The sequence below is a fragment of the Panthera pardus genome, unplaced genomic scaffold (genome assembly GCF_024362965.1).
Source record: "Panthera pardus isolate Hobbes unplaced genomic scaffold, ASM2436296v1 HiC_scaffold_8, whole genome shotgun sequence".
Lineage (NCBI taxonomy): Eukaryota > Metazoa > Chordata > Mammalia > Carnivora > Felidae > Panthera > Panthera pardus.
In genome coordinates, this window is record NW_026527013.1 from 13,157,775 (window position 1) to 13,184,880 (window position 27,106).

The 27,106-nt window shown below is 52.0% G+C and overlaps 1 protein-coding gene across 1 annotated transcript in view; it reads left to right on the plus strand.

The window, feature by feature from the left end:
* The first annotated feature begins 1,731 nt into the window (after nucleotides 1-1,731).
* SLC27A1 (solute carrier family 27 member 1) overlaps nucleotides 1,732-27,106 on the plus strand; it is a 30,865-nt gene continuing 5,490 nt past the window's right edge. The window contains 9 exon segments of the mRNA XM_053898232.1: nucleotides 1,732-1,948; nucleotides 3,426-3,593; nucleotides 21,764-22,158; nucleotides 22,287-22,414; nucleotides 22,416-22,449; nucleotides 22,542-22,611; nucleotides 22,949-23,040; nucleotides 23,110-23,207; nucleotides 23,210-23,221. Coding sequence (XP_053754207.1) covers nucleotides 3,427-3,593; nucleotides 21,764-22,158; nucleotides 22,287-22,414; nucleotides 22,416-22,449; nucleotides 22,542-22,611; nucleotides 22,949-23,040; nucleotides 23,110-23,207; nucleotides 23,210-23,221 — 996 coding nt within the window. The 5' untranslated portion in view covers nucleotides 1,732-1,948; nucleotide 3,426.

Genomic DNA, 27,106 nt, shown 5'->3' on the forward strand with positions numbered 1-27,106 from the left:
GTCCCTCTGTAACCGGAAACTGGGTTCTCCTCCTGGTGGGTGTCCAGCTGAAAGACAACCAAGCCAAGAGTGGGGAAAGGAAGGGTTTTATTTGCAACAAGTAGGGAGACCACTGAGTGCTTCTCCCAAAGCACTGTCCCCGCCCTCCCCCAGACAACAAAATTGGGGAAGTTTGAAACTAAGGGTACATGCATATTCATGAAGGGGCTTGGCAAAGGAGAGCGCTGTAGAGAAGTGGGGCAAAAGTCATCAATGTTTGAGTGTTCCAGGGGTTTAAACCCTGCAAAGATTCAAGAGTGTGGTGGGTCCATCTTTCCCTCTGAAACAGCAGAGGGAGTTTGTTTTTTTTTTTTTTACCACCAATGTATTGTCTCTGATGTGGTGAGGTTCTCCCCTGGCCGGGTAGTGGCTGTTTGTTTTTAATTCCTTTTGTTCCTTTAAAATCGTTAACTATGGAGGTCTTGTGATTTTAACAGATCCCAGGACGTCAAAGTGGCTGGGGACCTAAAATGACTTCTCTTATGTTAAGAAAGTTACGGCTTGTCTTTCTTTTTCTTAATATCTTTATTTATTTTTAAGACAGAGAGAGACAGAGCATGAGCAGGGGAGAGGCAGAGAGAGAGGGAGACACAGAATCCGAAACAGGCTCCAGGCTCCGAGCTGTCAGCACAGAGCGTGATGCGGGGCTTGAACTCACAGACTCTGAGATCATGACCTGAGCCAAAGTCGGACGCTCATCCGACTGAACCACCCAGGCATCCCAAAGCCTTGTCTTTCTTTTTTTGGGAACCTCTCGCCCTATTTGCCTACACCTACATCTGGAGTTCTGGCAGTTCTGGCCTGAAGAAAAAAGTTGGGTTTCCAGGGCCTTTTGGATTTGGGGATTTCAGCCTGAGGACCCATAAGAGTATCTCCAGGAGCTGTGGGCACACTTGGGAGAGATTGCTTGTCTGGGGCACTATTTAGTCAGGTCTCAGTAAACTCCGTAAGACGGAGAAGAGGAGGAACAGGGAGAGGAAGAAAGAGGAAGAGGAGGGGGGAGGAGGGAAGCCGGGAGGGCAGGGGAGGAGGTAAGAGGAGGGGCAGGGAGGAGAGGGATAGAACAGAAGAGAAAGGGAAGGAAGTGGGGCGGGGGAGGAGCAAAGAAGGGGGAAAGTGGAGGAAAGGGGGAGGGGAGGAAGAAACCTGAAGAGGGAGATGAAGAGGAGTGAGAGGGAGGAAGTGGGGAATAATGAAGGAATCTGGGTGGAAGGAAGGAGGGGGAGGAGAAGTTTGAGGAAGGAGAAAAGGGGAAGAAGAGGGAGAGGAGGAAGCGCAAGCCTCCAGCCCACGTTTGTGAGTGAATGAATGACTCCCAACTCTAGCTAGTGTGACAGCTCCAGTCCTCAGTTTCTTGGCCTGTAAAATGGGGTGATCACAATAGTGCTACCTGGCAGGAGAAGAGTCACCGCTGACCGGTCACCGCTGACTGCCGATCCCTGCCCAAGGAAGTAGCAGACCAGTGGCTGGCTCTGGGCCTGTCCTCCCGATCTGCCTCCTTGCCCCCCATTCCACCCACCCTGGGCAGCCGCAGGCACCAATGGTAGCACGTGGGAGGGGTGGGAGCCTGCCCAGCCCTGTCCTCCAAATGGCGCTGGAAGCCGGCCCTGGCCGCCTCCCAAGGAGAGCGCTGGGAAGGTCGGCCAAAGCCAAGGCAGAAAACAAGCAGGGGTGGGGTGGGCAGGGGGGCAGAGGAGGGGGAGCTTGGAGGGAGGGATCCAAGGCAGTGGCCTACATGGGCATAGCGCAGGCAGAGCAGGGCTCAGGAGTCTGCAGAAACAGAGGGTCTGGAGGACCCACCTTCTCGGGCTAGGTTTGGAGTTCTCTGTCTTGGCCTCATCGTCCCCGCCTGAGCTTCTGGGAACCCACGGGGAACCGGCCAAGACTGAGGGTCTGTGAGCCGCTCCAGGTCAGCCAGGGACCAGGGTGGTGGGCAGTCAGGCGGGCGCTAGCCCGTGCCTGATCAGGAGGAGGGCTTTTGGGTCTCGGTGGGCATTTAGGACCTTGGGTACAGGAGGGTGTGGGGACCCTGGTGTGTGGATTTTGCCCTCCCTGGGCTCTTGGGGTGTTAAAGAGATTTAACTGACGAGATTTTGCGATATAGGTTTGGGATTAGTTGGGTCCTTGAAATGGACCATTAAGACAGATGGGGTTTAGAACCTTCTGAGGGTCCTAGGCTGTGAGTTTAGGACTCTTCGGGTCCCCGGAATGTGTATTTAAGACCCAAGAGGCTATGGTGCTTGGATATAGGACAAACTGGGGCAAGAATCCAGTACACACAGGCCCTGAGTGTGAACTGGGATTTTCTGGTGCCCGGGGGTAGGAATCCGTGTGCCATCTAAAGCTCAACCCGAAGCCACGCCCCTAGGCTGCGGGAGCACGTGCTTTCTAAACGCCGCGCGGGGGCGGGCGGAGGGAGGGCAGTTTGGTTGTCTTGAAGACAGCTGCGGCCGTCTCTGGGCCGTTCTAGCCCCGGGGTCTCGTTGGCCGTCGTCTCTCTGGCCCGGGACCTCTCTCTATGGTCGTGGCCTCCGGAAAGAGGCGGGCCTTGGCTAAGGGGCTGAGGAGCTCCGGCGCTTGACAAGTCGGAAGAGGGCCTTGGGGCGGGCCTGGGCTGGCAGGTGGGGAGGGGCCTAGGGCGCTAGGTGGGCCAGTGTGGGGCCCGGAGGGTGACGATTGGGGTAAAGCTCGAGGGAGGAGCCAGTGGGGTGGAACCTGTGCCTGGGATAGGGGGCGGGCGAAGCCCGGGGCTAGGGGAGGGGCCTAGCGTGGAATGGGCGTGATATACATTTGTGGGCGGGACCAGATCGTTAACTGGGGGCGGGGCCAATGGGTGGCGGAGGAAGGGTAGAAGCGGGACTTCGGGGGAAAGCTCAGGACCTGTTGGCTGGACAGGCTTGGGAACGGGGAAGATCCTGTAACTGAAGACAACGGCTAGGTCAAGGCATGGGGAAGAGCTGGTCAAGTTACGGGGAAGGGACTGGGTCCGTGGTAGGGAAGAGGTGGAGCCCTTGCTTGGAGCCAGGTCGTGAGGGTGGAGCTTGGGTTCAGAGTCCAGCCTCTAGGTCAAGAAGTGGGGCAGGGCTTGATAGTGACTGACGGAGGGGAAGAGCTGCGTCTGAGGGCGTGGCCTGTAATAATGATTGGCAAAGAAGCCTGAGGAGGGTTAGGAACCAGGAAGCCTGTATCCAACATGGGATGGGGGCGGGGCCCTGATCCAGGGGCGGAGCCTGTCCGGAACACGGCCAATTCTAGGCAGGAGGGCGGGGCCCAACCCGAAGGCGGTGGCCTGGGCTCCCCGAAGAGGCGGAGCGGGGGGCGGGGCCCGGTTGGCTGTGGGGCGGGGCCCCAGAGGCCCGCGGCCTCAGCGCTCTCCGCCTCCCCAGGATGCGGGCTCCGGGTGCAGGTTCGGCTTCCGTGGTCTCGCTGGTGCTGCTGTGGCTGCTGGGGCTTCCGTGGACCTGGAGCACAGCGGCGGCGCTCGGCGTGTACGTGGGCGGCGGCGGCTGGCGTTTCCTGCGTATCGTCTGCAAGACCGCGAGGCGGGACCTCTTGTGAGTGCATTCGGGGCCTGGTTCCCCGCCGGCTGCGCGTCCTGGGGGTGGTCAGAGGTGGAGGTTGCAGCGGCGGCGTTGGGGGGGTCCTGAGGGCTTGGGGAGAGGGGTTTTGGATACTGGGGGCGAGGCTTAGGTGAGGGCGGGGTTAGGGGCGGGGCCGGGACCTGAAAGAGTGCCGGGTAGGGGGTCACTGAGGGGAGCTGCAGGGGACAGTTTGAGGGTCTCTGGAGGGAGATGAGTAGGTTTCAGGCTTCTAGGGGCTGCTCTGGAGACTTCAGGGGACTGGAAGGTAACTTGGAGATCTTTGGGGAAGCTGGTTGGGGTTCCAGAGAGCTGAGGCTGATTGGGAGGCCCTGGGTATTTGGGGGTCTCTGTGGAGACTTGGTGACTGTGACAGGCCTCTCGGGGCTCTTCAGGGATTCTGGTAGGTCCCTAGGGTCCCACAGTGGTGACCCAGTGGTCTCTGGGGGCTGCCAAGACACTTTGGGTTTACTTAGGGCTTTCTCGGGTGTGATGGATGAAGGGGCCTTTTGGGGTACCTGTAAGGGACTTTTAGGGTTCCTGAAGGGTGTGTGTCTCCACAGGACAATTTACCGGTTTCTCTGTGGCAGGAGCGCTCTTTGAGAGTTTGGAGTCTGTGCAGGATTTGGGGGGTTCGGGGTTTGTGGAGAGGTTGCTGTGTATTTCAAGACTTGTTTGGGGAATCTCTGGAGACTGTGATCTCACCCGAGGGGATTTTGGTGTCCTAGGCAGGTATCCCTGGAAGAAGGTCTCTGGGGTGTCTCTGAGGGGCTTGCTTGAAGAAGCTGTTGGGGGGGGGGTCTTCCTGGGTGGGGGGGAATAGGTGTCGTGGGGGATTCCCATCCGAGCAAATCTTGGTAACAGTCCCCACATGGGAATACCTGAGCACCTGCTGTGGCTGCGAGGCTGATCCTTTCAGGGAGGTGGGGGGACTGACCCATTAAGGGTGAAGAAACAGGCTCTGTGAGCAGCAGGGATGGTGTGCAGCTGGGGAAAGTTCCACTGCCAGTTGACTGGTTCTGAACCTTCCAGCACCCGTCCTTTCCTCTCCATGCGCTGGTCCCTGCCTCTGCCTTGGTCTTTCTGACATGCACATCTGAGCATGCACTCTGTTCGCCTACCCTCCACGACCCCCATCCTCTGCAGGAAAAAGACTCACCCTCCAGCTGGACACTGTGACCTATCCTGGGATCTGCCCACTCGCCACTCCCCACCTCTGTCGTGTCATCTGGCCCTCATATCAACTTGCCTTGTCAGGCTCAGGATGTTCCCTCTGCCTGGCACACGCTGGACCGCCTCTTGCCTGGTGATGCCTTATGATGTTGCCTCCCTCGGGACCCTTTGCAGAATTTTCCTACTCAACACCTTCCCACGGTTCCTTGTTGCCCTTAGAATCGACACCACCTGAGGTTCCTGACTGTGTCCACAACGTCTTCTCCTTTCCTTTGTCACTCTTCCAGCTACACTGGCCTTGCTGTTCCTAAACATGCTCGGCCCCAGGGCCTTTGTACGTGCTGCACCCTCTGCCTGGATCACTCTTCCTTGCTATTCATTGTCATCGTGCCATAGCTTAAATGTCATCTTAGAGAGCCCTCTCCTGACCCTGCGTCTCTGTACACTCTCCAACCTTGTTGCTCCTTGGCAGGATGGCCAATATTTGCTGAGTGCCCGCTCCATGCCAGGCACCATGCTAAACATGACTTCTTGAAGCCCTCCCAACAACCCTATGGTGTGGGTACTCTCTTGTCCCCACCTTACGGACGAGCCAACTGAGGCACAGCAAGGTTTGGTCGCTCGCCCAGGTCGGGGGGAGTAGTTTTTTATTTATTTTTGGGACAGAGAGAGACAGAGCATGAACAGGGGAGGGGCAGAGAGAGAGGGAGACACAGAATCGGAAACAGGCTCCAGGCTCCAAGCCATCAGCCCAGAGCCCGACGCAGGGCTCGAACTCACGGACCGCGAGATCGTGACCTGGCTGAAGTCGGACGCTTAACCGACTGCGCCACCCAGGCGCCCCACTGAGAGACTTGCTTCTAATGAACAGAATACAGCAAAAGAAATGGGCTGTTACCTCCGAGGTTTATAATGTGCATGACTGTGGTGCTCTCTCAGATCATTCCCTCTGGAAAAAGCTGGCTGCTGTTATGCAAGGCAGTCCTGGGGAGAGGCCCACGTGACTGAACTTGGAAGTAGGCTCTCTCCCAGTGAAACCTTGAGATGACCTCAGCGCCAGCCAATACCTTGATTGCAGCCTCATAAGACACTCGAACCACACAGCTAAGCTATTCCTGGCTTCCTGACCTTCAGAAAATGTGTGATAATAAATGTTTCCAGCTGGTAATTTTGGAGGCAATTTGTCACACAGCAATAGCTAACTAACACAGCTTGTGTGGCCCTTTCCGTGGACCAGGGCTTGTGTTCTCACAGTCCTATAAAGAAGGAAGGGCGCCTGGGTGGCTCAGAAGGTTGAGTTTCCGACTCTTGGTTTCTGCTCAGGTCATGATCTCGCAGTTCGTGGGATCGAGCCCCACGTCGGGCTCTGTATTGACAACTTAGAGCCTGCTTGGTATTCTCTCTCTCCACCTCCCCCTCTGCCCCTCCCACCTTCGCGCTCTTTCTCTCCCTCTCAAAAATAGATAATTAACTTAAAAAACGGGGTGCCTGGGTGGCTCAGTCGGTTAAGTGTCCAACTCTTTTTTTTTTTTTTTTTTTAATTTATTGATTGATTTTGAGAGGGACAGAGATAGCATGAGTCGGGGAGGGGCAGAGAGAGAGAGAGACGAGAGACAGAGAATCCCCAGCAGGTTTCGCACCGTCAGCATGGAGCCCAGGGTGGTGCCCAAACCCACGAAACGGTGAGATCATGACCTGAACCCAAACCAAGAGCCAGATGTTCAACTGACTGAGCCACCCAGGTGCCCCTAAATGTCCGACTCTTGATCTCCGCTCAGGTCGTGATCTCATGGTTCATGGGTTTGAGCCCCATGTCTGGGCTGTGTGCTGACAGTGTGGATCCTGCTGGGGATTCTCTGTCTCTGTCCCTCTGCCCCTCTCCTGCTCACATTCTCTCACTGTCTCAAAATAAATAAATACAACCTTAAAAAAAAAAAAAAAAAAAAGGGATGCCTACTAACCCCATTTACAGGCACGGAGAGACGAGGTCCCTTACCCGGGAATGCACAGGCAAGGAGGGCAGGGCACTGGAGTTCATGTTCTTAACCCCTGTGCTGTGGTGGGGGAGCTGCCTTTCGACCCAGGGTTCAGAAAACGTGTAAGCACCCGACTCCAGCTCTCCCACCTCGTTCTGTATCCTGTATTCGCGGCGTGAAATCTGATCACATTTATTCTTGTTGGTTTCTTTCTGCCCGGGTGTCCTGGAGCTCAGGGTGAAAACATGAGGGGGCAGAAGGAACAGAAGGATGAGAAGAAGTCTCATTCAGGAAGGGCCCAGAGGCGCACAGTGGCTTCTTTGTCCCCAGGGTGGGGGTGGCTTGGGCTGCTGCCAGGCCGGGGCAGCCCAGGCATGTGGCTGGAGCTGAGCACTGGAGTCTCCTGTCTGCCCACGTGGGTGTACTCCGGAAAGGATGGGGGCGAGGGCAGGACGGGACAGGCGGTGAGAGCTGGGCCCGTCCCGAATGCTCATGTAACCTGATCGTGACCGGCTATAGCCTCAATTCCTGTTTCTTGCAGTATCACCGGTGGACGGGGTGGGGGGGGGGGGCCCTCCTTGCAGGGGCTGCTTCCTGTGGTTCCCAGCCTTGCTGAAGGTCCTTTCCCCGTGGCTATAAAAATAATACCAGCTTCTGGGGTTCTTGGGGTGCTCTGTCAAGTTCACTCACGGGAAGCTCTTAGAGGAGAGCTGGGTACCCGGTCGGTACTCAGATGCGTTGGTGCTGGTTGCTGTCGGCTGGTGGGGGGCGGGGGGGGCTTGGTGGCTGTGTAAGCGGATGGTTGGGAGCTTGATGGCCAGAGCCAGGGTGGACCTCAGCTCTGCCCCTTGCTGGCCCATGGAAAGTTGCCCTCTGAGTCCCAGTTCCTTTATCTGTAAAAATAGTCCTTATGTAATATCTCTCCCTCAAGAAGCATGAATTGAACACCTCTTGTGTGCAGCATGGGCATATGTGGCGAATGCTTTATTAATGCTTTGTTAGGCCTCAGGAGGAGCAGAGGGACCCTGGTGGGGGTCCTGGTTCTGGGCTTCTGCCCTGACTTGCTGTGTGACCTCGGGCATGTTAATGCACCTCTCTGAGCACCCGCCTCATCCCGTCATCTGTCACATGGGAATTTTAGGACTCTGCTTCAGAGGGTGGCCATAAAGTTCGCACAGCGCCCGGCACATAGTAGGTGCGCAATAAATGCCGAGGCTGCTCACCTCGGCTAGTCTACTTATTACCGAACCGGTGGGATATCAGGATCTGACCAGGGAGGGCGTCTTCTGTCTCTTTCCCAAGATATAGTTACAGAATCTGCACAGACCTTCCTGCCGTCCGTGCCCACAGGTGGCCGCACATTCTCTGTCATATTTCTTAACTGGCACTTTCTTTCCATTTTTACTTGTAAGTTTTACTTTTATGAAAGTCATGCAAGCTTCCAGATGAAAGATTCTCAGCCCTCTACCTCATAAAGCCACTGCAAACATTGAATCAACAAATACTGAGCTATCATTCCTAGAGGAAATACTGGGTTAGGTTTCTGCAAACCTCCTGTCACGACATTTTTATCAACCAATCAATACATGATCTTGTTTTATGTTTATTCTATTTAAAGACACCTCATTTTATAGAAGTTCTTTTTATTTATTTATTTTTTATTTTTTTAATATAATTTAGTGGCTTCCATACAACACCTAGTGCTGATCCCAGTAAGTGCTCTCCTCAATGCCCATCTCTTTTTGTTTGCTTTGAAGTAAGCTCTGGGCCCAACATGGGGCTTGAACTCATGATCCTGAGATCAAGAGTCACATGTGCTACTGACTGAGCCAGTCAGGCACCCCTATATTCCTTTTTTAAAAATATATATTCTTGGGGCGCCGGGGTGGCTCAGTCGGTTGAGCGGCCGACTTCGGCTCAGGTCATGATCTCACAGTTTGTGGGTTCGAGCCCCGCGTCGGGCTCTGTGCTGACAGCTCAGAGCCTGGAACCTGCTTCAGATTCTGTGTGTGTCTGTCTCTCTCTGCCCCTCCCCCACTCACACTCTACATCTCTCTCTCTCTCTCTCTCTCTCTCTCTCAAAAATAAGTAAAACATTAAAAAAATACATATATATATATTCTTGGGTCTCTTCGGTGGCTCAGTTGGTTAAGTGACCGACTTCCGACTCAGGTCCCTATCTCGCGGTTCACAGGTTTGAGCCCCACGTCGGGCTCTGTGCTGACAGCTCGGAGTCTGCAGCCTGCTTCAGATTCTGTGTTTCCCTCTCTCTCTGCCCCTCCCCCACTCGCACTCTGTCTCTCTCTCAAAAATAAACATTAAAAAGAGATATATATATGTATATGTGTATATATATACATATATACATATATGCATATATATGTATATATGTATATTCCTGATTCATTACCAGTGGACTGATGGCCAACAGCATTATAACTCATGCCTGAGCAAAACTTATCTAAGTAAGGCACATCTCAGCCTTCTTGCACTTAGGAACACTAGATAGCGCTTTAACATTATTCCTGGGAGCCATTTTAAGCTTCAAAATCACCAAAGAAAGGACAAAAATGCAAAAAAAAAAAAAAAAAAATGTGGCACTGAATAGACTTCCAAAAGGATGCTTATTTACAATATGAGCTGAAACAAAAAGGCAGAGTGCTGTCTTGTTGAACTAACCTGGGAATGTGCACACTGGCAGCACGTTGTTGTTGTTGTTGTTGTTGTTTTTTCCACTCTGTGTGCGTCCTCAAATGGTTGTGAAAGAAATATGAATATTGATTTTTGGGGATAGAAATAAATTTTAGTGAGCAGGCAAATTTGCAGTTAAGAAATCTGTGAGTAATGAGGATTGACTCATAATTTGGCCAGGTAAGTAATCAATATTTACATTGTTTTGATGGTAACAGTGTTCTTAGTTGAGCCACTAGTATACTATGATCATTTTTTATTTCTTAACAACCTTTATGTGTTTTGGGGGGGGGGTGGTTATTACTTGCCTTTGTATTTGTTAGTTTTCTTTGCATTCATCTATACTTCAAGACCAAATGACAGTTGTGCCTGTCTTCTCTCATGACTTTTATAGCGTAAGATGGGCTTTCAGTTTCCCCTTTTTTGGAGAAGTCTCTCTTCTAGCCTCCAATTTATCCAGGCTGGGCTACTGACTCTTTGCACCTGGTGAATAGCTGTCATTCCAATCTTGATTCTAGCCACTTTCCTAAGGATTGGCATTACGTCTGTCTTGGGTTACATGCACTGTTTCCTGGGTCCCTGGTGGTTTTCTTCTTTGGTTTACTCCTTTGATTTGTTGGAGCACCTTCTTATTAGCTTTGGGAGATATGTGGTTGAGAAGTTAATTTTTTGAGACCCTTTATGTATGAAAACATTTTTATTAACACCCTCACATTTGATTGATGGTCTCGGTTTAAACTTCTAGGTTGGAAATAATTTTCCTTCAGTATTGAAGGCATTTCTTCTCACATAATTATTGTTGAGAAGTCTGAAACCCTCCTAATTCCTGATCTTTTATAGTGATCTGTTTTTCTTTCTGGAAGTTTGTGGGATCTTTTCAAGATGGTGAGCTATTTCCATCCATTGTATGGTCTGTTGTTTAGCTTCATGGCAAGGAAGTTTTCTTAAATGGTACTGATGATTTACTCACCTTTATTTCTTTTGTTCTTCTTGGAACACCTGTTATTTAGTACCTGGAACAGCATTTGGCTTGATAATTATTTGTTGAATAAATATTATGTTGGATATTCTGGGCTGGTTCTCTAATTTTCTTTTCTTTCTTTCTTTCTTTTTTTTAATTTGCCATCTCCATCTTTTTATCCTACTTTCTATGATAGTTCTTCAAATACACCTTCTAATCTTTCTGTTAATATTTGACTTATGCCTACAAGTTTAAAATTTTTTATTATGATCATTATTTGTTTAAATTCATAGACTTTATTTTTAATTTTTTATAGACTTCATTTTTTTATTATCAGTTTTAAGTTTACAGAAAAATTGATCACAGAGTACGTAGAGTTCCCATATATCCCCTTCCCATTCCCCACAGTTTCCCTATTATTAAGATCTTGTGTGGGGCGCCTGGGTGGCTCAGTCGGTTAAGTGGCCGACTTCGGCTCAGGTCATGATCTCGAGGTCCGTGAGTTCGAGCCCTGCGTCGGGCTCTGTGCTGACAGCTCAGAGCCTGGAGCCTGTTTCGGATTCTGTGTCTCCCTCTCTCTGACCCTCCCCCGCTCATGCTCTGTCTCTCTCTGTCTCAAAAATAAATAAACGTTAAGAAAAAAAAAGATCTTGTGTTAGTGTAGTATACCTGTTACAATTGATGAACCAATATTGATACATTTTTATTTTTCCTTATTTATTTTTTAAAATTTAAATCCAAGTTAGTTAATATACAGTGTAATAATGGTTTCAGGAATAGAATTCAGTGATTCATCACTTACATATAACACCCAGTGTACATCTTATCAAGTGTCCTCCTTAATGCCCCTCGTCCATTTATTTATTTATTTTTTTTAATTTTTTTTTTTAACGTTTATTTATTTTTGAGACAGAGAGAGACAGAGCATGAATGCGGGAGGGGCAGAGAGAGAGGAAGACACAGAATCGGAAGCAGGCTCCAGGCTCTGAGCCGTCAGCCCAGAGCCTGACGCGGGGCTCGAACTCACCGACGGTGAGATCCTGACCTGAGCTGAAGTCGGACGCTTAACCGACTGAGCCACGCAGGCGCCCCACCCCTCGTCCATTTAGCCAATCCCCTCACCCACCACCCCACCAACAACCCTCAGTTTGTTCTCTTATTGTTTGTCTCCCTCTCTGTTTTTGTATTATTTTTGCTTCCATTTTCTGATGTTCAGCTGTTTTGTATCTTAAATTCCACATATGAGTGACATCATATGATATTTGTCTTTCTCTGGCTGACTTATTTCGCTTAGCATAATACACTCTAGTTCCATCCACGTTATTGCAAATGGCAAGATTTCATTCTTTTTGATCACCAAGTAATATTCCACATGTGTGTGTATGTATATATATATACATATATATTTATATATATTTACATATATAAAGATATGTATATGTTTATATATATAAAAACATATTACGTATGTTTATATATATACGTTTATATATGTACATATATATACGCACACATATAAACATATATATATATTTACATATATATATATATATATATATATATATATATATATATATATACACATACATACATACACACACACACACACCCCACATCTTCTTTATCTATTCATCAGTTGATGGACATTTGGGCTCTTTCCATGATTTGGCTATTGTGAATAGTGCTGCTATAAACATTGGGGTGCATGTGCCCCTTTGAATCTGCACTCCTGTATCCTTTGGATAAATATCTAGTAGTGCAATTGCTGGGTCATAGGATAGTTCTATTTGTAATTTTTTGAGGAACCTCCATACTGTTTTCCAGAGTGGCTGCACCAGCTTGCATTCCCACCAACAATGCAAAAGAGATCCTCTTTCTCTGCTTCCTCACCAACACCTGTTGTTGCCTGAGTTGTTAATGTGAGCCATTCTGACAGGTGTGAGGTGGTATCTCATTGTGGTTTTGATTTGTATTTCCCTGATGATGGGTGATGTTGAACATTTTTTCATGCATCTGTTAGCCATCTGGTGTCTTCTTTGGAAAAGTGTCTATTCATGTCTTTTGCCCATTTCTTCACTGGGTTATTTGTTTTTTGGGTGTTGAGTTTGATAAATTCTTTGTAGATTTTGGACACTAACCCTTTATCTGATAATGTCTTTTGCAAATATCTTCTCCCATTCCGTCTGTTGCCTTTTAGTTTTGCTGATTGTTTCCTTCGCTGTGCAGAGGCTTTTTATCTTAATGAGGGCCCAATAGCTCATTTTTGCTTTTGGTTTCCTTGCCTCTGGAGACATGTCAAGTAAGAAGTTGCTGCGGCCGAGGTCAAAGAGGTCTTTGCCTGCTTTCACCTCTAGGATTTTGATAGTTTCCTATCTTATGTTTAGTCTTTCATCCATTTTGAGTTTATTTTTGTGTGTGGTGTAAGAAAGCGGTCCAGGTTCATTGTTCCGCATGTTGCTGTCTTTTTCCCCAACACCATTTGCTGAAGAGACTGTCTTTTTTCCATTGGATATTCTTTCCTGCTTCGTCAAAGATTAGTTGGCCATACGTTTGTGGGTCCATTTCTGGGTTCTCTGTTCTGTTCCATTGATCTAGGTGTCTGTTTTTGTGCCAGGACCATACTGTCTTGATGATTACAGCTTTGTAATACAGCTTGAAGTCCTGAATTGTGATGCCTCCAGCTTTGATTTTCTTTTTCAGGATTGTTTTGGCTATTCAGAGTCTTTCTGGCTCCATACAAATTTTAGGGTTGTTTACTCTAGCTCTGTGAAGAATGTTGGTGTTATTGTGATAGGGTTTGCATTGCATATGCTTTGGATTGTATTGACATTTTAACAATATTTGTTGTTACAATCCACGAGCATGGAATGTTTTTCCGTGAATTCTTCAATTTCTTTTGTAAGCTTTCTATAGTTTTCAGTGTATTCTCAACAAGATACTAGCCAACCAGATCCAAAAATACATTGAAAGAATTATTCACCATGATCAAATGGGATTTATTCCTGGGCTGCAAGGGTGGTTTCAATATCTGCAAATCAATCAATATGATACATCACATTAGTAAAAGAGAAGATAAGAACCATATGATCCTCTCTATAGATGCAGAGAAAGCATTTGACAAAATACAGCATCCTTTCTTGATAAAACACCCTCAAGAAAGTAGGGATAGAAGGATCATACCTCAAGATTATTAAAGGCCATATATGAAAGACTCACAGCTAATGTCATGCTCGATGGCAAAAAACTGAGAGCTTTCCGCCTAAGGTCAGGAACTCGACAAGGGGGTCCACTCTCCCCAGTGTTGTTCAACATAGTGTTGGAAGCCCTAGCTTCAGCAGTCAGACAACACAAAGAAATAAAATGTATCCAAATCAGCAAGGAGTACTCTATGGGAAAACCCAAAGACTCCACCAAAACACTGCTAGAACTGACACATGAATTTGCAAAGTCACAGGATATAAATCAGTGCACAGAAATCCGTTACATTTCTAGACACCAATAAGGAAGCAGCAGAAAGAGAAATCAAGGAACTGATCCCCTTTACAATTGCACCAAAACCCATAAAATACCTAGGAATAAACCTGAGCAAAGAGATGAAAAATGTATACCCTGAAAACTATAGAAACCTTTTGATACGTTTTTATTAACTAAAGCTCTTTTTTTCCCTTAGGGTTTACTCTGTGTGCTGTACATTCTGTGGTGCCCTCACATTGCAATTTTCCAGGATTTTTTTTTCATTCCTTAAGGCTTTTTTTTTTTTTAATATTTTTTTTTTAATGTTTATTTATTATTGAGAGACAGAGAGACACAGAGAGTGAACAGGGGACGGGTAGAGAGAGGGGAGACACACAATCTGAAATAGGCTCCAGGCTCTGAGCTGTCAACACAGAGCCCGACGTGGGGCTCGAACCCATGAACCATGAGATCGTGGCCTGAGCCAAAGTCAATCGCTCAACCAACTGAGCCACTCAGACGCCCCTTTGTTTCCTTTAGTTTCCATCATCCCTAGTAGAGGAAATCCCCAGGGGTCCGATAATCCTTAGTTGTAAATCTGGTTAGAAGCTCTCGGCATGGGCCTATGGGGGGGGGGTGTCTTTTCAACTGCGAGCTTCATGATGGGGTCACCCGGCCAAGGGTGCTTTGCGGGAAACCATGCAGAGGAGACGAAGGCTGGGGGCTCATCATGGAATACGGTACAGACACTCCCTGGCTTCCAGTGGTTTGACTTAGAATTTTTTGCCTTAACGATGATGCAAACGTGATGTGCATTCGGTAGAAGCTGTACGTTGAATGTGGAATTTGGATCTTTTTCCCAGACTCCCTGACAGGCAGTATGAGACTCTGTCCTGATCCTGGCCACCAGCAGTGAGCCGCCGCTCCCAGTCAGCCGCACGATCACGAGGGTAAACGACCCGTACAGGCGTTCTGTACCCATTCAGCCCTTCTGTTTTTCACTTTCAGTATGGTATTCAGTTAATTATGTGAGATATTCAACACTTTATTAAATAGGCTTTGTAGGGGCTCCTGGGTGGCTCAGTTGGGTAAGCGTCCAACTTCGGCTCAGGTCGTGATCTCGCGGTTCGTGGGTTCGAGCCCCGCGTCGGGCTCTGTGCTGACAGCTCGGAGCCTGGAGCCTGCTTCGGATTCTGTGCCTCCCTCTCTCCCTCTGCCCCTCCCTCCCTCTGTGTGTCTCTCTCCTTCAAAAATAAATAACATCAGAAAAAATATTTTTTGAGAAAATAGGCTTTGTGTTCGATTATTTTGCCCAACTGTGAGCTAATGTAAGTGTTTTGAGCACGTTTAAGGTAGGCCAGGCTCAGCTATAATGTTTATTGGGTTAGATGTATTAAATGCATTTTTGACTTATGGTATTTTCAACTTACGTTGTGTTTTTTGGGGTTTAACCCCACTGTAAGTCCAGGAAGATCTGTCTTATTGACTACAGTCCCCCTGTTGTACGTTACATCCCTGTGACTGATCTTATGTAGGGGCTTGCTTCCCAGACAGATTTCTACCCATTTCGCGCTGGAGTCCAGGATTTGGCTTTCTCCCACCTCCAAGGACCCCTGCCTTTCCCATTTTCCTAGTCTTTGTGTTCACACTTTTAAAAAATCCCTTGACTGGCGCACCCGGTTGGCTCAGTCGGTTAGGCATCTGACTTTGGCTCAGGTCATGATCTCACGGTTTGAGTTTGAGCCCCCCTTCTCTCTCCGTCTCCCCCTGTCTCCCCCTCTCTCTACCCCTCATGGGACTCTCCCTGTCTCTCTGTCTGTCCCTCGCTCACTTGTGCCCTCTCTCTCTCTCAAAAAATTAATGAAAAGAAAAAAATCTCTTTACTGGCTATTTTGGGGGGAAACAGGGAAATTCAATGATCAGTCAGTGTCTGGGTGTTTGACCTGCCTGCTGCCTTTGCGTGAAATCACCCGTGACTTTTCTCACCTTGTGGCTCCTTCCTCATCCACCTGCGTCGGGGCCCCACAGCCTTCCGTTGTAAGGATCAGCCATTGGGCATCGAACCCCTCCTATACTACAGATCGTTTGGGCTCTTTTCTGTCTTCTGCTCATTGGAAGCTACAAATGAATAACAGTATCATTTCCCCCAGGTGACTTTAACCTGCCAAGATCAATCTTCTAATTAGTGGAACGATCCAGAACCATGGAGAAAGTCCTGTTGCCGTGCAGTCTCCTCCCACCCTCTGCTTTGCTCACTCCTCTCTAGCCTGCTGGCCTTGTCCTTCCCACCTCTAGGCCTTTGCACTCACGGTACCCTCCACCTGGAATGCTTTCCCCCTACCGGCCGCGCTTTACCCACTGCTGGCTCCTTCCCGTTCTTTATTTTTATCATTTTTTAATTGTTTAAAGTTTATTTATTTATTTTGAGAGAGAGAGCACACAGGGGAAGGGCAGAGAGAGAGAATCCCAAGCAGTCTTCGCGACGTCAGCGCAGAGCCTGACACGGGGCTAGAACCCACGAACCGTGAGATCATGCCCTGAGCCAAAACCAAGAGGCCCAACTGAATGAGTCATCCAGGCGCCCCTCCTTCCCATTCTTTAAAATGTAGCACAAATGTCGCTTCCTCAAAGTGGTCTCCCCCCCCCCCGCCCTTCCTGTGGATAAAGCTTTTGATCACATCATCCTGTTTCCTTTTTAGGAAACTTAGCATAAAACTATCATTGGATTGGGGCACTTGGGAGGCTCAGTTGGTTGAGTGTCCACTCTTGATTTCCGCTCCGGTCATAATCTCACGGTTCGTGAGTTTGAGCCCCGCGTCGGGCTCTGTGCTGACAGCGCGAAGTCCGCTTGGGATCCTCTCTCTCTGCCCCTCCCCCCTGCTCTCTCTCTCAAAAATAAATAACAAAACAGTAAAAACAAACTATCATCGGTTTTCTTCGCTTTTTCCTCGGTTATTAGTTCCCTTCCCCTCCTTAGATTGTAAACCCCATTTGGACAGTGATCACGCCTACTTTAGTCACCTGGATGTCCCTGTCCCTGTCGTGATGTCCAGCACGTGGTGGTGCTCCGTGGAGGTATGGTGCACGAGTGGATCAGCCCCTCCAGGGAGCTAAACTCTCGAAGGAGGTTTTTGGCTGCGAGTAGCGCGAATCTCAACTAGGAGTGGCATTGGCAGTAAAGAACAGTTACAACCACATGTAACGTGGAGTTTTGACACGAGATGGCTTGAGGTTGGTCAGTTCCCAGTGCAGCATGTTGTCATTGACCCGGGTTCCTTCGGTCTTTATGCTCTGCCATACTTGCTGCAAAGGCTTGGCATCTCCAGCCGGGTACCCTCATACTCTCATGCTGCCTGCTGTGGTTCCAGCCATCACATGCCAGTGACAGCTTCTCTAGGTAGAGGAAAGGGAACATGGGACTGCCATGTCCCATGGTGCAGGGATTGTGGGAAAGGGGCTGATGTGTTGCAGGGAGGTGTATGGGCTGGGCAGTGTTGGAGTTCAAGGAGCCAAGGGGGTCAGCAGACAGAGCCAGATTTCCAGGGCTTTGAACACTGAGCAGAGGAGTATCCCGCGCAAAGACCCTGCAAAGACCCTTTTTCCACATGTTCTGGGGGCCAGGAATTGGGTCTATCTTTTGAGGACCACCATTCACCCCATTATGCCCAGAGCAGACCCAGGAAACCACGAAGAGCTGACTAGGGCACGGGTCCCGTTGTGTGCTGGTGGGGGCCAGGCCGGGCTGGCGAGATGGTCAGATTCTGGCCACTGTCATTTGTTCCATCCATCCCCAAGGACCTCCTGGGAGCCACACCCCATCTGGGCTTGGGGGGACACCATGTTCACTGTGACCGGCTGCCAGATACTTCTCCCGTCCTCTGGAGCCCACAGCCTAGTGAGGGAAAAGAATAACCGAGAAGGAAATGATGAAACATCAGACAGTGACCAGAAGGATCGAACACGTAGGGGCGAGGCGGGGATAGCGAGGGACTCCTTGAACCAGGGTGGTTAGGGCACCCCGCACAAGTGGGCAGATGAGAGGGGCCAGTCTTGCCATGACCTGGGGAGAGGAAGAGCACTTAGGTAGAAGAATACTTACAAAGCCCAGAGGCGGGCTCTCTCTGGGCAGAGTAACAATGGATCCCTTCTGGTTCAGCCCTTCTTCTTGGTTGGGCACTTAACACACTTCACACCCAATAGGCTGAGAATTGCTGCTCTGGGCCCCACTTCCTGCTTGTAAATAAGGCAGTGGCAGGACTGGCACTTTGTTGAGCTGGATGGAGAACACCTTGGAGGTTGTTGGATTCAGTCTCCTGATATTCCAAGTAAGGAAACTGAGGCCTGCAGAGAGGGCAGGCCCCACTGGTAGGCGGTGGAACAGGATTTGAACTAAGGCCATGAACTCCAGGCCGCTTTTTCCTCCCTCTGGGCTGCGGTTCTGAGGGCTCGCACGACTTGTGACCAGGTCACTCCAGTCTCTGCCTCTGTCTCCCCATGTCTCCTCCCCTGTGTTTGTGTGTTCTCTCTTAAAAAGACACCTGGGGGCGCCTGGGGGGCTCAGTTGGTTGAGCATCCAACTCTTGGTTTTGGCTCAGGTCCCGATCTCACAGTTTCATGGGTTTGAGCCCCACGTCGGGCTCTGTGCTGACAGTATGGAGCCTGCTTGGGATTCTCCCTCCCTCTGTCCCTCCCCTGCTCGCGCTGTCTCTGTCTCTCTCAAAATAAATAAACTTTATTATTTATTTATTAAAATTAAAAAAAATATTTATTTGCTTTTTGAGGGAGAGAGAGAGGGTGCGAGAGAGCGTGAGTAGGGGAGGGGCAGAGAGAGAGGAAGACACCGGAGCCGAAGCAGGCTCCAGGCTCGAAGCTGGAGCCACGGGGCTTGAACCCACAAACTGCAAGAACCAAGGAGTGCTTGGGTAGCTCAGTCGGTTGAGCGTCCGGCTTCAGCTCAGGTCACGATCTCGGGCTCTGTGCTGATAGCTCAGAGCCTAGAGCCTGCGTGGGATCCTGTTTCTCCCTCTCCCTCTCTCTCTGCCCCTCCCCCACTCACGCTCTGTCTCTGCCTCTCTCAAAAAGTAAATAAACATTAAAAAAAAATTGTTTTTAGGCATTAAAAAAAAAGACACCTGTCATTGGATTTAGGTCCCACTGGGGAACCAGGATGACCTCATCTCAGACTTCCCTTAATTACATCTGCAAACACCCTACTTCCAAAGAAGGTCACGGTCTGAGGTTTCCGGTGGACACGAATTTTGGGGGATGCTCTTCAAACAAGTACAGTTGTGCGCAGGCAAAAGAGGCGGGGCTGCATTTGAGTCCGCCCACAGGATATATCAGCATCGTCCTTACGTTCCAGGTCCTGTGCTTCGTCCTGGAACCGAATCCCTGGACACAACAGACAGACAAACTGGGTGCTCGCTCTCGTAGAAATTAACAAAAAGTTCAGGAAATCGGTAAAGGAAGATGACGGGTTTAGATTGTGATGATCGCTCCGAAGGAGTGAAACAGGGCCTGGGAGTGTATCAGTTACCCGTCAGTTCCATGGCTGTGTAACAAATTACCCCAGAACCTAGAGGCTTAAGACAATGATCAGTATCCTTGCCTGTGACTTCTGTGGGTCAGGAATTCAGATGTCGCCAAGATGTCACCATCTTATCTGCTCTGCTGTGTCTGGAGCCTCAGGTGGAAGATTCAGGATCCGGGGCCAGAATTACCCAAAGCTCTGTTCACTCAGACATGTTGTTAGAACCCCTATACGTGGCCTCTCCATGTGGTCTTGGCTTCCTTTCCTTACAACTCAGCGCTGGGTTCCGAGGTCCAGCGTCCAGAAAGAGTGTGAGAACATCTGCGTGCCTGGAGGAGAGGTGCTGTCTCTGAGCCCCAGTCTCGGAAATCACACAGCATGACTATTGCCCCATTCTCTTCATTAGAAGCGAGTCCCTGAGTCTGCCCACTCCTGAGGGGTGGGGAAAATAGGACCTGACCTGCCTTTTGAAGGACGACTGTCAAAGAATTTGCAAGCGTGTTTTCAAACAGCTATATAGTGATCCACGCTGGGCAGGGCTGGGAGACCTCTCCAGGCAGGGGACATTGGAGCTGAGAGGTAAAGGATGTGTAGGAACCCTGATGGGGGTGGGGGTGGGGGTGGGGGCTCTGGGGCAGAATGTTTCAACAGTGGGAACCGCACGGGCAAAGGTCCTGGAGAATGTTCCCATCTCCCCACAAGATGACTCCTGCCCCTTTGCCATCAGTATCCCTGGCCACCCCAGCCCCCGTCCCCTTCCTCCACCGATCGGACTTCTCACACCTGATCCCGATCAGCTTCGCCTGTGCAAAGTAGGTGCTCAGGTCTGGGGCCCTGAAGAAATCTGGGCCTCTGCACTGGTCGCCAGGGAGGGGCGGGATGCTGGGCTCCAGGGTCAGGGGCTTGAAAGCAGTCCTTCAACCTCTGTTTACTGAGCACCTACTATGCGCCAGGCTCCTGATCAGATGCAGGTGTCGCTTCCCCTGGTTACCTCCCCTGGTGATGTGGTGGCCATCCTCCTTGAGTGCCGGCCTGAGTTCGCAGGGCTGTGGCTGGGCCTGGCCAAGGCGGGCGTGGAAGCCGCACTGCTCGATGTTAACCTGTGGCGGGAACAGGGGCTTCGATGAGCAGGGCTCTCCGATTAGGGGTGTTCATCTACATGGAGGCCGTCGTCACCCTGAGAGTAACAGGGCGGGCACCCGGAGGGAACCGGTTGGGGAGCAGCCTCCTCACCGCTGTCCCTATGCCTGCGCCTCTTCTCAGTGCGGCCTTGCCCTGAGACCGTGCTCACGTGTGGCGGCCTCTCCTCTCACCGAAGATCTTGCCAGGCTCAGGCTGGCTGCTCTCGTGGGCGGTGGGGTTCAGGCCCGGCCCGGGAGCTCCAGACGCCTCTCTCTCCCTCCAAGACTGTCCTGTGGGATTGCTTGTGGCAGGCTCACTGCGCTCCAGGAGAGTGGGGCCTTGATCTGTCTTGGTCCAGGCAGGGGGCATAGCCCATGCAAAGGCCCTGGGGTGGGAGCATGCCAGGTGGTGTCTTCAGGAAAACAGCAAGAAGGGCCCTGTGGCTGGAGTGAGTGAGCAAGGGGTAGGAAAAGGAGAAGGAGCGGAAGAAAGATGGAGGGGGAGAAGGGTTAGGTCTGGGTTACCGCTGGGTCTGTCTCGCCCATCGTGGACCTGGCACCCAATAGGTGCTCATCATTTGGGAGGTGAGTGGAAGAATCTGCCTCTGTGTTGGCCGCTACCTCGAGTTCCAGGTTGGGAGACACGAACACAGTCCGGCCTCTGTGTATGGACCTAGTACGTACCGGCCATGCGGCCGGTGCAGATGTGACTTCCCCGGGGGGCTCACGACCCAGGGGTGGGGGGAACAGACCCATGACCGAGTGGCTCCGCACAGGGGCTTTGGTGGGGGAGCACAGAGGATGGGGAGGTCTCCCAAGGTGAACAAGAGAGCATTCCCTGAGCCCAGCCGGTGTCTGCCCCAGCCTGGCCCCGTTTGGGGGACTCTACGCTTTGATGGGGGAGCAGTGGGCGCAGTGCAGGGGCCGAGCCCCGGAAGGCTTCCCGGAGGAGATGACGAGGACCCCAGGCTCGGGTGGGTGGGGCATGAGGAGTCCAGCTCCGGACGTCCCAGGAGAGAGAAACAAGGACGGTCTGCGGTACTCGGTCAACAGCCCTTCTCACGCTCTCAGTCCCCCGAGAGACCCAGCAACCAAAGCGTCCTTATCGAAGCCTCGCCGTCCTCGGAGGTGCAGGGACCTTTCCCTCTGCTTTCTCCAGATGGAGATGCTGAGGCTTGGAGAGGTCTCCTGGAGGCCGGGCGGGGCACCCGGTGACGCCTCTCCTCCCTTCCCCCTCCCAGCGGCCTCTCTGTGCTGATGCGCGTGCGCCTGGAGCTGCGGCGGCACCAGCGTGCCCGCCACACCATCCCACGGATCTTCCAGGTGGTGGCACAGAGGCAGCCTGATCGCCTGGCGCTGGTGGACGCGGGCAGCGGCGTGTGCTGGACCTTTGCGCAGCTGGACGCCTACTCCAATGCCGTGGCCAACCTCTTCTGCCGGCTGGGCTTCACTCCAGGTGACGTGGTGGCCATCCTCCTGGAGGGCCGGCCTGAGTTCGTGGGGCTGTGGCTGGGCCTGGCCAAGGCGGGCGTGGAAGCCGCGCTGCTCAATGTGAACCTGCGGCGGGAGCCCCTGGCCTTCTGCCTGGGCACCTCGGGTGCCAAGGCCCTCATCTTCGGAGGGGAGCTGGCAGCAGGTGAGGCCGGGCGCAGCTGGCATCCTGAGGGGGGGGGGGGGTCTGGGGCCTTCCGGGGGGCGGGGAGCAGCGAGATGGCGTGTACATCCCAGGCCGCCCTTGACCGTGACGTCTGTTCTGGGCTGCAGCGGTGGCCGAGGTGAGCGGACAGCTGGGGAAGAGTCTGCTCAAGTTCTGCTCTGGAGAACTGGGGCCTGAGGGCATCCTGCCGGACGCCCGGCTCCTGGACCCGTTGCTGAAGGAGGCCTCCACCGCCCCCCCTGGCACAGCCCCCTGACAAGGGAATGGATGGTGAGGCTAGCACGGACACCCGCCTTCCGCCGCCAGTGCCCCCCGCCCCCCACCCCCTCCTCCTCGGACCCCAACACATGCGTCTCCTGCAGATCGACTCTTCTACATCTACACGTCGGGGACCACGGGGCTGCCCAAGGCCGCCATTGTAGTGCACAGCAGGTGAGGGGGGCCCGTGGGCATCACCCCAGCTTTGGAGGGTGACTCCCGGTCGCCTCTACGGCCGACCCCTTCCCTCCGCTCTTGTTGGGATCTTGGGGACATTTCTGTCTTCACCCCCGGGGAAGACGCACGGCCCATCTCAGGACACTGCCGCTCCGTCCGCGGGAGGGTCTCAAATCCTAAACCAGACCGCCCCCCGCCCCCCCCCCGCTGTGAGCTGGGCTGGCTCTGCCTGGGTCCCTGCTGTGTCCCCTCCCCCGCCACAGATTCCCCCCACTCCCATACCTTGGAGGACGTAAGCCCCAGCCCCTGCACTCCCTGCCCCCACCCCCCGCAGGTACTACCGCATCGCAGCCTTCGGCCACTACGCCTACAGCATGCAGGTGGCAGACGTGCTCTATGACTGCCTGCCCCTGTACCACACGGCAGGTACTGTGGGCAGGCCGGGCGGGGGTGGGGCCGGGACTGGGGACCCCTCACCGAGCCCGCCCTCTGCAGGCAACATCATGGGCGTGGGGCAGTGTCTCCTCTACGGGCTAACGGTGGTCCTCCGCAAGAAGTTCTCAGCCAGCCGCTTCTGGGATGACTGCGTCAAGCTTACAACTGCACGGTCAGGCCCCGCCCCTCCCGCGCGCTGCCCCGCCCTCCACCTGCAGGTCCTCCGCTGTAGGGCAGCCACTCCCCCGACCCCCTGTTCTCCAGGGCCCCCGGAGGGGGACAGGAAGGTGGCACGTGCTTCTTGGGCACGTGCTCCGTGTCAGCCCCAGGCTAACCTTACTTCGACACGGAAACTCCATGGAATCTTAGGACTCCTTGAGAGTGGGCAGAGGCATCGCAGAGGCCATTTTGCAGGTGGGGAAATTGAGGCGTGTAACGCATCTGGAATTGGGGCCAGGCTTCCTGAGTTCTCTAACGCGCCGCCCTGGGCCCCAGCAGCCTTCCCTGCTGGTGGCTGCAGGAAATGAGGCCTGTGGGTGCAGTCACCGCCCTGCGCTGGTTAAGGCCACAAGGTGTGGGGCTCAGGTGGGGTGAGAACATCCACAGTCCTGTAGAAAATGAGGGGGGGGGGGCGCTAGGACCCGGTCCTTCCTCTCTTCTCCCCTCCACGGTGAGAGGAAACCAGGCTGCGGATTTCAGTGTCCTGATGAGGATAGAAATACAGGTGCTATCACCTGCCTCCAGGAAGAAGGGGTGAGGAGAAGAGAGAATGGGATGTGTCCAGGGACTGGCAAGTTGGCAGGTGCCCACCTCACCTTGGATGGGTGGGGCCCAGAGAGGTTAGGCCAGCTGCCCAGGTCACACAGCTAGGCAGGGTGGGGGCTCTGGGTTGGCATCTTGGGGGTCTTTGGGGGGCAATGACTGATTTGCTCTCCTTTTGAGGATTTTCCGTTTTTCCTTGCGGGCGGCCCTTGAGGAACGTTGTTAAACCAAGTCTTGAAGTGCAAGGGGGTCTGTTTGATCCACTTGATTATTGAGAGTTGTGAATACAGATCACTCCCCACCGCTTTCTGAAAGTTCGAGTGACAGTGCTTTGCTTTGGGGAAAGACCTACATCAGTACCTGATTTCACTAACCAAAGGAAATCCGAGGAGGATTTTCTCTTTTGCACCTGTCACTGGCCCCAGGGGCCTTCAAACACCCCATCCTGCCCCCTCTAGCCCCACCCACATCCCTCCTTTGGCATCATTGTGAAACAACCCCCAGAGAGCAGTGTGTTTCCTACATAGATGTTTCTGGAAAACCTCTGAAAGATGAGGACTGTTTTGCTTTTGAGGCAAAATTCGTTTTTTTTTAAATTTTTTTTTTAACATTTATTCATTTTTGAGACAGAGACAGACAGAGCATGAACGGGGGAAGGTCAGAGAGAGAGGGAGACACAGAATCCGAAACAGGTTCCAGGCTCTGAGCTGTCAGCACAGAGCCCGACGCGGGGCTCGAACTCACAGACCGCGAGATCATGACCTGAGCCGAAGTCGGACGTCCAACCGACTGAGCCACCCAGGCGCCCCGAAATAAACCATTTTTAAAGCAGACAGTTAGTGACCCTTAGTACATTCACCATGTTGTGTAACCATCACCTCTAATTCCAGAACATTTCCATCATGCCTGAAGGAAAACCCGGTATCAGCAGTCACTCCCCAGCCCTGTTCACCCACCCCCGTGCCTGGGGTAGCCACTAATTTGCTCTCTATCTTTATGGATTTGCCTGTCCTGGACCTTTCTTGTAAATGGGATCAGATACTGTGTGGCTTTTTGTGTCTGGTGAGGGCTGTTTCTAAGACAAAAGGCGTGAAAGCAGGGTCTCGAAGAGATATTTGCACACGAAGGTTCACAGCAGCGCAATTTACAACGGCTGAAACATGGAAGCCAATGGGGCCGCCGGAGGGGGTGGGGACCCAGCGTCTAGTGGGGACAGAGTCTCGGTTCTCCAAGACGAAAGGAGTTCCGGTGGATGGTGATGGCTGGCTCCCAGTGTGAATGTACTTAATACTACCGAGCTGTGCACTTAAAAGTCCTTCAGATGGTCAATTTTAGGTATACGTGAATGCAACAAGAAAAGAAAAAAAAAACCTGTAAGCTCAGCGCCGCCATCACAGCCAAAAAGTGACAGTGACCCCCGCAGTGTCATCAGGAATCTGGGCAGAGGCTCAATCCCCAGGGACTCGCCTTGTCAAAAAGGTGGTCTTTCCCCTGTTTCTAGAATTCGGACAAAATCCGTTTTTAGAGGAGACGCACACGTTTCGACCGTCGATGTGTCTCATGGGAATCCTTTCATCTGTAGGAACCTCTTGCTTCTCTTTTTTTCCCCATCTCGTGTGTATTTACTGAAGAAAGGAAGTTGCTTGTCCTGTAGTATTTTCCCGATCTGGAGACAGTGTCTCTTAACGTGTTCCTCTGTCCCTGGCATTTCCTGTCCATTGGGAGTTGTTGGGTCTAGCACAGTGTCTCTCCACCATGATGCTTGGGATATTTGGGGCTGGATCAGTCTCTGCTCTGGGGGCCATCCTGTGCACTGCAGAATATTGACAGGTATTCCTGACCTGACCTCACTAGAGGCCAAGAGCATCCCACGCACCCCCACCCCCCACCAGTCGTGACCGTTCAAAATGCATCCAGATGTTGCCAAGTGTTCTGGGGGGACAGAACTGCCTGTGGTTGAGAACCCCTGGTCTAGATATTTGATCAGCTTCAAGTTCAACTCTTTTGGCAAGGATTCCTTGTCGGTGGTGCTGTGCCCTCCCACTGGGAGGCCCGTGGTGTCAGGTGGTCCCCCTCTTTGTCCTTGACATGCTGTGCTGCATCGGGCATCATTCACCGTCTCTGGACCCTTGGTAGTCTGTTTCTAAGAAGGGGAATTTCTGTGTCTAAAAGAAGGTACGTGCTAAACACTGAGGGGCTCTTTAAGGAATAGAGGACGGAATCCTCAGAGGTCAAGTTTAACAAGGACATTGACAAAACCAGTGCATGCATTTGGGTTCGGAAATCCCATCCCTTGGCTGTTGGACAGGGAAACTGCTTGGCTGCTGTTTACTTGCAGCGGTGGCCCCAGGCCCAAACAACAGTCCATCCGTCCTCAGGGGAGGCAGCGGGCTGTCATTTAGAGCCCCACTTTCGGGGCTCCTGGGTGGCTCAGTTGGTTAAGCATTCGATTTCGGCTCGGGTCGTGATCTCCCTGTTCGTGGGTTCGAGCCCCACGTCGGGCTCTGCACTGACAGCTCGGAGCCTGGAGCCTGCTTCGGATTCTGTGTCTCCCTCTGTCTCTGCCCCTCCCCTGCTCACGCTCTGTCTCTGTCTCTCTCTCTCTCAAAAATAAATAAACATTAGAACCCCACTTTCTTCCCTGTGTAGCAACAGACGGGCAGGGGACAGGTGACTCCACCCCTCCTCATCCCTGGGGGGGGGGGGGGGCTGAATGTGTGATGCCTGTGTCTCTCCCTGCCCACTGGGGTGAGTGCACCTAGTGTACAAGGTCACCCTGACGCGGGGGAATTGTAGCAGGGTCCCTGGTCGATGATCTGCTCCCAGCCTCTATCTAGGTGCCACCGTGCAGGCTGGAGGTGTTGGCATAGGCCATCTGATGTCTGCTTCTCTGAGCTGACCTGAGTTGTCTTCTCTTCAGCCCTGGGTCTGTCCCGGGGTCCAGGCAGAGGTAAAGATCAGCTGTTTGCTCTCAGCGTGACACAGACTCAGGGCCATGGTTGGTTGGGGGGGGGGGGGGACAGTGTCATTGTCTCCCTCCGCTGCCTCAATCGTGGCTGGGTTGTCCCTCCCCTGGCCTGAAGAGGACAGCTGAGAGCTGGACAGCTTCAGGCACCACCTGATCCAGGAGGTGCTCTGTCTCTGTCCATTTCTTGTTTTTCTCCTTCCTAGGTGTGCAGCTCCCTTCTTAGCCCTGTTTCTTCTGGCAGGTTTTCAGCAGCTCAGGTAGCGACAGTCTGGGGCTGATTCTCATTGGCCTAATTCTGGTCATGTGCTCACCCTTGAACCAGTTACT